The 10,992-nt window shown below is 39.6% G+C and overlaps 1 protein-coding gene across 1 annotated transcript in view; it reads right to left on the reverse strand.

Moving 5' to 3' along the window:
- LOC137487709 (uncharacterized) overlaps nt 1–10,986 on the reverse strand; it is a 12,471-nt gene extending 1,485 nt beyond the window's left edge. The window contains exons 1-5 of the mRNA XM_087283424.1: nt 10,925–10,986; nt 10,307–10,427; nt 7,863–8,581; nt 2,831–2,978; nt 1–1,548 (exon numbers count right to left, since the gene is read on the reverse strand). The exon at nt 1–1,548 is cut by the window's left edge and continues 1,485 nt beyond it. Of these exons, the coding sequence (XP_087139550.1) occupies nt 1–1,548; nt 2,831–2,978; nt 7,863–8,581; nt 10,307–10,397 (2,506 nt within the window). The 5' untranslated portion in view covers nt 10,398–10,427; nt 10,925–10,986. The remainder of the gene's footprint in view (nt 1,549–2,830; nt 2,979–7,862; nt 8,582–10,306; nt 10,428–10,924) is intronic.
- Nucleotides 10,987–10,992: the final 6 nt, after the last annotated feature.

The raw sequence follows: 10,992 nt of genomic DNA on the forward strand, positions 1-10,992 counted from the left end.
CACATGTGAACGGGTTGAGTCCGGTGTGGATGTTCATGTGTGTTTTAAGGTTGCCCTTTGTGCAGAAGCTCTTTCCACACCGCTTGCAGTAAAACGGCTTCTCTCCGGTGTGAACTCTCATGTGGGATTTAAGGTTTCCCTTGTACCTGAAACTCTTTCCGCACTGCTGGCATGTGAACGGCTTCGTTCCACAGTGAACGTACATGTGGCCATCAAGCTTAAATCTTTCATCAAAACTTCTTCCACACTCTTCGCAGGTGAAATGCGTGTCTCCGGTGTGAACTCTCATGTGGGAATCGAGGTTTCCTTTGTAACTGTAAGCCGATCCACACTGTCCACAGGTGAAAGGCTTCTCTCCAGTGGACACTCTCAAGTGTAAATCAAGGTTTCCTTTGGAAGTGAATTTCGTGTCACACTGATAGCAGGCGAACCGCTTCTCTTTAGTGTGAAGGTTCATGCGAGATGTAAGGTGGGGATTTGTTGTACAGCTCTTCTCACATGCCTTTTCTGTAGTCTTCTGTGTTTTCTCAACCGAGTGTTCTCTCTTCTTATGAGAACGAAAGGTTTCTTTATATTTGAAGCTCTGTCCGCAGTGCTCACACGTGAACGGGTTGACTCCGGTGTGGATGTTCATGTGTGTTTTAAGGTTGCCGTTCGTGGTGAAGCTCTTCCCGCAGCGTTTGCAGCTGAACGGTTTCTGTCCGCTGTGAACTTTCATGTGGTACTTGAAGTTCCCCTTGTAGAAGAAGCTCTTTCCGCACTGCTCGCACGTGAACGGCTTCTCTGCGGTGTGGATGTTCATGTGGTAATTAAGTTTATATGTTTGATTGAAACTCTTCCCGCACTGCTTGCAGGTAAAAGGCTTCTCTCCGGTGTGAGCTCTCGTGTGTAACACAAGATTTCTTTTGTAAGTGAATCTCTTTCCACACTGACGACACGTGAACGGCTTCTCTCCGTTGTGTCTTTTCTTGTGGGATTCGAGGTGCGATTTATATTGATAGCTTTTCTTGCACAGTTTGCAGGCGAACGGCTTTTGTGCAGCGCCAAGTTTCTTCAGCTTCTCTCCCGAGTGTTCTCTCGTTTTATGAGAGCGAAATGTCTCTTTGTATTTGAAGCTCTCTCCGCACTGCTCACATGTGAACGGGTTGACTCCCGTGTGGATGTTCATGTGTGTTTTAAGGTTGCCCTTTGTGGTGAAACTCTTCCCACACTGCTCGCATGTGAAAGACTTCTCTCCGGTGTGAACTTTCATGTGGGAATTGAGGTTGCCCTTTTGAATGAAAGTCTTTCCGCACTGCTTGCATTTGAAGGGTTTATCTCCTGTGTGGATTTTAAGGTGGTTCTTGAGTTTATATTTGTGATTGAAGCTTTTTCCACATTGTTGGCACGCGAAGAGATTATTAGATTCAGTTTCCTGAAGTGTTCCTCCAGATGAAGATGCTTCAGTCTTAATAGGGTTTTCCACGAAATCGTCTTTCTCAAACTGATCTCTCTCTTCCATTACATTCATTTCTCCATTCTCTTCTTTGAGTGCCATTGCAGCTGAAGCTAAAAAAATAAGACAAAGACAAGTTAACAGCAGTTTAACACTTTTAAACATACTTCTTAAGGCCCCGTTTACACTACTTTTCGTTTTAAAACGCATAAGTTTTGCTACGGTTACGCCATCCGTTCACACTACGCCGGAGATCTCGAGCGCAGAAAACGGAGTGTTTTGGAAACGCTGGAGAGGCCGTGTTCATTCTGAAGCGCTGCTGAGATTCGCTACCTGATTGGGGCTTTTGTGTCATTGCGTATCCTTCCCTTATTCGTCAAGCCCCTATCACATGACTATAACAAATGTCTTTAAAGCTACCAGAAGACAGCAGACCAGCCTTCACTGTAAACAACAACATGGACACAGAAATGAGAGCATTGTTTGCACTATTGTCTGTTTTAGGCAGCATTGTGCAGTTATTCATTTGTTACGTTTAGTAACTCGACCTCGTCGTCTGTCCACAAAAACACCCTTCTTGCTTTCTTTGCCATCGCGTTCATTGTTCAACCGGCGTTTGTTGACTAACGATAACCAAATGCCGAGCAAGACACATGCTTCCTGTTTATACTAGAACACACATGCCCAGAGTGCGCCAATGGTCATGTGATGTACGTTTTTGGTGGTGTAGTGTGGACGGAGATATGTTCAGAGACGCTAGATGAAACGCTAGTGTGGACATGGATCATTTTTGATGTAAAACTAAAACGCTTTAGTGTAAACGGGGCCTAAATCAATAGTCTCAATTCCTGGAGAGCCACTGGACCCGCTTGTCGAGTGTAGATCTTTTGAGCATGATCTGATAACATAGAATGGAAGCGGTCCATCTTCTCCTCAATTATCAATGGAGCGGCTTCACAACTCGGTGAGTGGCCCAGCCAGAGCCCAGACCTAAATCCTATTGAACATCTATGGAGAGATCTGAAAATGGCTCTACACAGTCGCTTCCCATCCAAAGAGGAATGGGCAAAAATTACCAAAGACAGGTGTGCCAAGCTTGTGGCATCATATTCAAAAAGCCTTTAAAACTTGAGGCTGTAATCGCTGCCAAAGGTGCATCAACTGAGCATTGAGCAAAGGCTGTGAATACTGATGTACATGTGATCTTACAGCTTTTTTATTTTTAATAAATTTGCAACAATTTCAACAACTCTTTTTTTTTTGACATTGTCATTTGGGGGATTGTGTGTAGAATGTGGAGGAAATAAATCCATTTAACAAAATTTAACATAACAAAATTTGGAAAAAGTGAAGCACTGTGAATACTTTCTACATGCTCTGTTTCTGAAAACCAACCTGTTTGTTCCTCAGGATCTTCATGTTTGACTCTGAAAGCTTCTTCAGTCTCTTCATGATTGACTGTGAATGTTTCTTCAATCTTGATGTCTTCACTCTCCTTTTTAATAAACGCCATCTTTATAATAATCTGGTTCTCTGTGTGTGTTTACACACTCTGTCAAGATGAAGACAATCATTAGCAGAAAGAAATATTAAACATATTAAAGCTTCTTTCCGTTAATCAGCAATTAGGGGAAAAAATAAACAGGGGAGCTAATAATTCTGACTTCAACTGTATACACACACACAGAGTTGAAGTCAGAATTATTAGCCCCCCTGAATTATTCGCCCTCTTGTTTATTTTTCCTTAATTTCTCTTTAACGGAGAGCAGATTTCCAGAAGAACAAATATTATCAGACATACTGTAAACATTTCCTTGCTCTGTAAAACATCATTTGGGAAATATAAAAAAATAATAATAATAAAATAAAAAGGGGGGCCCCCCTCTCTCTCTATATATATATATATATATATATATATATATATATAATAAACAGATTTATATTTATTTATACTAAATAATAAAAATATATGTTTTTGGGTAGTGGGGCATGGCCATTATGTCTAGCAACACCCTTTAATGGGCTATATAATGATATAATTGATGACTTTGCAGCAAAAAGGCAAGGTCCAGATATAGTGAAGTATTAGTAAAGTTTTAGTTTGTTTGTATGTATGCTGTCTGCATTGTTTGAGGCAATTACATTTGTTCACATGGGAGTAATGAAAAGTCAACCACATGCTTTCTATATGGTTCCAGATTTTTTTTCAGGGGCGGGGGGTGGGATAGCTGGATATGGTGTGGTTCGCCCAGGGTGCCATTTAAACTAGAACCGCCACTGAACCCATTCGTAACAGCACAATCTACATCAGCTTTGTGTGACTAAAATGGTTTCAAAGCAGAACATTAACCGTCTAACAGAAATACTTCAGCCATGATGTCGTCCCTCATCCAGCGTGCAAAACTCACTCTAATATTGATTCAGCATTTGTTTTTACTGCTCTCTCTCTCTCTCTGTGTGGTAATGAATGTGCAAACGGTGGATCTGCATGAACAGCTGCTGCAGTTGTACAAATCTGCATTTGTTGACAGACAGTTTGGGCTACTAACAGAATTATGGGAATTGTCGTCCGAAAATGTTTAATTGGATGAACATTGTTTAGTCTTCTGCCTCACCCAGAATATAAAAACACATTTAAACACATTTAGATCATTTACTTTAATCAGTACTATTGGGGTGTGAAGAGACTTTCAGCCAGCACAACAACACATTTCTGAAGACAATCCCCTACGGCAGCGTTCAGTCATACAGTCAGCTGATAAAAAAAGAACAGGCAGTAATAAAAGAGCACAACACACTTCACATATAAGCATCACTTTACCATTTGGTAGTGTTATTCAGTTGTGTATCTGATCAAAACTTTATTATTTAAAAATGACACGTGTGTTTACATTAGTTGTGCCTGAGATATGAGTCACTGTATGATTATTAAAGGTGTTTTAGTTCATCAGAGCCTGTATATATACAGTTTCTCTATCACTGTCAGACTGAACTCCTGCTGTTGATGATGAGAAACAGACGCAGCTTCTGTTATGAGCTTTACTCATTAAACTCGCGTCAGATTACAGTACTCCAGTGTCTTTCAACCATTATTAACCTACTGTACATCCCTCGAGAATCAGCCAAACCCGTTTAATGAATGTAAACACCGTAAACACAAACCTGTATCCAGCCGAATCAGTATGCAGGAACGCGGCGCAGTCGTATGACGTCACGTCTTCCACCCGTGGAGAAAGATGGATTGCAGCATAGCTTCACAGAGACTCTCTTTAAGTTAATAAAAGAGAACACCTGCATAATATAACATTATATTTTATTACTAAATATATTCCATTGTTTCTATACTTTTGTTCTTGGAGTTTCAAATAATCTAAAGCCATTAAACTGTATAAAGTTTGCCTTCCAAAAGACAATTTGTTCATATTTTCAAGCTATACGAGGCACATACTAATCTTAATAACAATATAACCCTGTCTATCCTTACAAAACAGTGTTGTGCAAGAAAACAAACCCGAATGGTTCCTCTTGTCCAAAATTTAGTTAGATAAAATAGTTTAAATCTTTCCAAAACATGCTTTAAGTAATGAATATGACACTTAGCCTATTTAACTTGCTCATAAAATATAACAGATGAGCCTAAGTTTTATCACAGTGAACATGACCATATACACAGCTAACAGAATGATGACACTGAGATGATTTCTGCAATAGGAATATAATATGATATTATATATATAATATAATATCAGGTGTATATATATATATATATATATATATATATATATATATATATATATATATATATATATATATATATATATAATACGAATATATGCACACTAAAACTGTAGAGCAGGGCCGGTGTGCTGCAGTGGTTCCCACAGGTGTGAAATTAAATTACACCATATATCCACATCACATAAGTATTTAACTATATGCGACAAACAAATATAATTTAACTTTTAATAATAATTGTATTTATTATGACACTGTTTTTCACAGTTTCTTTTAAATGGGTTAAAGTAAAACAAAACTACTATTGAAAATAAAAAATGAGCCATGTGCACCCACTGACAGGTATCTGCCAATCTGCTTCTCTCTCTCTTTCAAGTTCAAAGCAAATTTGAAAGCCAAAAGCATTTTAAATAAATATATAAAATATCCAATGTAATATATTAGCATCATCAAAGTAATAAAATAATCAGCAAACGAGAAATAAGTGACAGAAGTATAAAACATTGTCTCAAAAATTATCATAATTGCAAGATTAAAACAAGTTTATTTTATTTTTAATGGAGGCAAATGCGTTGATTAACCATTACTAATGGTGTACATATATTTAGCAGCCAGTTTAGATGTCATCTCATCCCCTCAGAGTATATAGTAAAGTGTTTTGGAGTTGTTTACATTAATAAATCAATTACTTACTTTTTCTCTCGGTATCAGCTGTGTGCACTGTCAGCTGGGAAACCAGGCGGAACGTAGCCTCTAATTCAAGAGTAATGCAAAAAACACATACAAGTTTTACAAAGTGAAAGCAAAATCTGAATCCTGGACATTTTGGGAGATTTAGAAATCTGGGCCGAACTAATTTTAAGTCCCAAAAATGTGCATCTCTGTGGGTTTGCACGAGTGTTGACAAGTCTCACGGGCACAGAATGAAACTGGTAAACAAGAGAAGATTTCCCACTACTTGATTGCGGATGTTTGGTTTTATTGAGCAGATTCAAAAGGTGTAAAGGGATGTAAATAATAGTAAAATAATGTGTCACAAAATACACCTGCCCAAGTAAAGTCTATGTGTGGGAAGCACTGTCCTGTATATTTTAGTATCAACCGCAATTAAACACACCTGAACCAACTAATCAAGCTCTTTCTAAAGCTGCGGTCACACTGCACTTATCTCCCCATACCCACGCGAATGCGTCAGAACGGAAACGCAAGCTTTCGCGACAAGTTCCCCTGCATTGCAAAGTTCAAGCTTGGTGAACTCTGACCTGTAAAACCGCATCACTTGACTGCGTGAGATCAATCAAGGATCAAAACATGACCTCTTTGTACAGAAATGTAAAATATGGAGCAATCGCTCACTTTTTTAAATGTCTAATCATCTTGTTTAATCCTCCTTCTTTTCGCAGCACTGTACGACAGAATTTTGCATGCACAAACTCTAGTGACCGCAGCTTAAGTATACAAGAAACTTTCAGGCAGGTGTGTTGAAGAAAGTTGGAGCCATGCAGGACACTGGCTCTCCAGGACTGAGTTTGGACACCCCTGCTGTAGAGAAGCAGTCAAAAACAGCGACACGGGAGGCTACTGAGCTGAAATTAATGATGGGCTTCAGACTAAGGACATTAAGACGGACAGAATGGTCCACTTGGGTCAGTAAACTCCAAATAAAACAAAAAGTGCTTGACAAATTGTTGCAATTGCATGAAGACAGTGACTTACCATCAACACTTCTGCAACTGGACACAGCAATTACCTGCAATGTGTTCCCCACAGAAATTGCAAGCAAACATTAGCAACCCAAATAAAGTACTTCAACTCTATTTCACTGACTTATCATTTAATGCTGACAGCAAGAAGGTTGCTGGTTCGAGTCCCGGCTGGGTCAGCTGGTGTTTCTGTGTGGAGTTTGCATGTTCTCCCCGTGTTGGCGTGTTCTGGTTTCCTCCAGTTCAAACACATGTGCTGTAGGGGAATTGATGAACTAAACTGGCCGTAGTGTATGAGTGTGTGATCGAGTGTGTATGGGTGTTTCCCAGTACTGGGTTGTGGTTGTGTAAAACATGCCGGAATAGTTGGCGGTTCATTACACTGTGGCGACCCCTGATAAATAAAGAGACTAACCCGAAAGAAAATGAATGAAAAAAGTAAATTAAATGTCACCTCTTTAAAAATGCCTAGACCAGGGGTGTCCAAACTCGATCCTGGAGGGCTGGTGTCCTGCATAGTTTAGCTCCAACTTCCTTTAACACACCTCGCTGGAAAGGGAGTGTCCAAACTCTGTCCTGGAGGGCCGGTGTCCTGCAGATTTTTGCTCCAACTTCCCTCAATACAGCTGCAAGGATGTTTCTAGAAAGCCTGGTGAGACCTTGATTAGCTATCCCAGGTGTGTCCGATTGGGGTTGGAACTAAACTTTGCAGGACACCGGCCCTCCAGGACCGAGTCTGGACACCCCTGGTCTAGTATACCAAGAAAGAGCTAGATTAGCTGGTTCAGGTGTGTTTAATTGGGGTTGGAACTAAAATATCCAGGACACCGGCCCTCCAGGACTGAGTATGGACACCCCTAGACAAACTACCATCAGGAGAGACACCACCACATAAAGAATAAGAGTTTGGGTTCACATCTGCATCACTTTGTATCTACAGTGTGCAAGCTACACATCGTCAATACGCTAATTACAAATTAACTTCATCCAGAGTTGAAGTGTTGATGAGTGCTGCCGTTTTCAAGGCTGTCCTCGCTCTTAATGCACTGCAATGTCTTAGCGCAGCACTTCTGCATGTGATACTTCAGGTCTCTTCTGTACGTGAAACTGCTCTGACACTGAAGACATGTGAAAGGCTTCTCTCCGGTGTGAACCAGTGTGTGAGTCTTAAGAGTGGCGTTCTGAGCGAAGCTCTTCCCGCAGTGTGTGCAGGTAAAAGGCCTCTCTCCGGTGTGAACTCTGATGTGGTGATTAAGGTTTCCTCTGTGAACAAACCTCTTTCCACACACGCTGCAGGGGAAAGGCCTCTCTCCAGTGTGAACGATCATGTGGTACTCCAGGTTTCCTTTGTGAACGAACCGCTTTCCACACTTCTCACATTTGAAAGGCTTCTCTCCGGTGTGGACTTTCATGTGGAATTTAAGGTTTCCTTTGTACTTGAAAGTCTTTGCGCACTGCTCACAGGTGTACGGCTTCTCTCCGGAGTGAATCTTCATGTGGTAAGTGAGCTTACAATGTTGACCGAATCTTTTTCCACATTGCAGGCATGTGAACTGCCCCTTAGATTCGGTCTCCTCAAGTGTTTCCACAGATGAGGAGGTTTCAGTCTTGATGGAGTTTCCAAGTGACACAAAGTCATGTTTCTCAAGCTGATCTTTCTCCATCATTACATTCAACTCTTCATTCTCCTCTTTGATTGCCATCACACCTAAAGTAAAAGAAGACAAACAGAAGTCAGCAGTTTGAACCACAGGTGTCAAACTCAGTTCCTGGAGGGCCGCATCTCTGCACAGTTTAGTTCCAACCCTAATTAAACACACCTGATCAAACTAATTGAGTCCTTCAGGCTTGTTTGAAACCTGCAGGTAGGGGTGTTGGAGCAGGGTTGGAAGTAAAATGTGCAGGGCTTCGGCCCTCCAGGAATTGAGTTTGACACCCCTGGTTTAAACCTTTCAAGTGTACATTTTAAATCAGACCTCCACTAAATTCCAGGAGGACTGCTGCTCTGCAGAGTTTTGCTCTATCTAGCCAGAAGAGCATGTGTTAAGAGCTGCACAAGTCATGATGTTTTTGGCAGAAAATTAAGATCACGATTTTCTCACGATTCTGTAGATCTAAGACAAAGGTTAACATGAGTATGCTGATACTGTTATTATTTCTCAAACATGATACTGTTGGTTAAAATGCTCATTTTTGTAAGGACTTTAAAATGTGGACTAGAACAGACTTTAAATGTGTCCTGTTTATTAATGTACAGTAAAGTGACGACATCAGAATACAACTATTCATAATTCTGATGTTGAACTATTGCTTGAGACATCAGTAAGCCCACACGGAATCTGCGCGCGCAGAATTCTGCAGATTTTCCGCCCATCATTAATTCTGTTTATTTACTTGAGTAAATGTGTGTAATATCTATATTAATTCAGTTTTTTAATTAATTACAGTAATATTAATGACTAATGTGAAAATGTTCATCTGATTTATGTACAATGCAGTTTGTACAGTAATATTTTTGTCTTTTTGTAGATGTATTATACGAGAGACTTGCTTTGTTTACCTAATAAAGTGAATCTAATTGGATTTGCATTTTAAACAGTAAATAAAAGTTTAAAATATATTATTTTTTATTTCACATATTAAGGTTTTAGTTATGATACTCCCAAAATATTCAGCAGAAATCTGCAGATTATTACCAAAATTCTCCGCAGAAATAGCAAAAAACAGCAGATTCCATCTGGCCCTAGATTTGCTGTTATTCACAGCCTTTGCAGGTTCTGTTCACTGGTCCCACTTTATATTAAGTGGCCTTAACTAATATGTACTTACACAGGAGTTAATAGTTTGTTACAATGTACTTATTGTGTAAATACATGTATTTACTGTGTACTTATGTTGGATTAAATACATGTATTTACTTACATCTGTAATTAACTTTTGTAATTACATTTGTAAATACACTGTTGACCATCCCTTACACCTTAACCCACCCTTAAACCCATACCACCAAACCTGTTCATAACCCAACCTCTATCCCAACTCAAAAGCACCACAAGTGTTCTCAAATACATTATAAACACAGTAAGTACATTGTATTTATTTTTTTGATGCAAGTACATAGTAGTTAAGGACACTTAATATAAAGTGGGACCAAAGTAGACTTCATTCACAGGCGCGCGCACCCACCCTCTCTGTTGTAACAGTTCATGCAGCTCCCATCACGTGTGATTTCGCAGCTGCGAATACATCATTACATCAAGACAGAAATGACATTTTTGGGTGAATTATACCTTATAAATACAGTAAGTGACACTTTTAACACCATTTGGAGGTGTCCACGTTGCTGAGTAACGTATATAAAACAATGTGAAGACTTGTTAAAAGTTATATTCCCAGCAAATGACTGAGTGGAGCTTTGAGGATGAAAACCAACCTGTCTGTTCCTCAGGATCTTCATGCTTGACTCTGAAAGCTTCTTCAATGTCCACATCTTCACTCTCCTCTTTAATAAACGCCATCTTCATAATACTCTGCTTTCTGCGGGTTTGTACACTCTGTCAAGATCAAGATGAAGACTGCATTAATAGAGAAAAATAAACACTAAATGTCTGGCTGTGTTTCACAATTAGAGAAATCATGCTTCACATTTTCTCTATTATGTTTAGCTTTTCCTTATTTGTGTTTTATTTGCATTTTTACTGAATCGTGTGTTATTGCTGTGTAATAAAGGTCACTACAAACGTTTTTGTACATCAGTTGTGTCTGCGATATGATCCACTGTATGATTATTAAAGGTGTTTTAGTTCATCAGTGTTTGTATAATCAGTGTCTCCTTCACTGTCAGGCTGGACTCCTGCTGTTGATGAAGAGAAACAGACGCGGCTTCTGTTATGAGCTTCACTCATTGAACTCGCGTTTATTACTGTTAGATAAATGTATTGTCGTAATTCTCTCGGTAATAATTAACCCACTGTGCAGCGCTCGTTAAACCACAAAACGCCAGAACCTTGTCATTAAGTTTAAACACTTTTAAAGGCTTAAAAACACAAACCTTTCACCGGCCGTACAACAAAATATACAGGAGCGGCGCGTTATTATGACGTCATTCCTCCTCTCGCC

This window comes from Danio rerio, chromosome 15, assembly GCF_052040795.2.
Source record: "Danio rerio strain M-AB ecotype USA chromosome 15, GRCz13ab, whole genome shotgun sequence".
Taxonomy (NCBI): domain Eukaryota; kingdom Metazoa; phylum Chordata; class Actinopteri; order Cypriniformes; family Danionidae; genus Danio; species Danio rerio.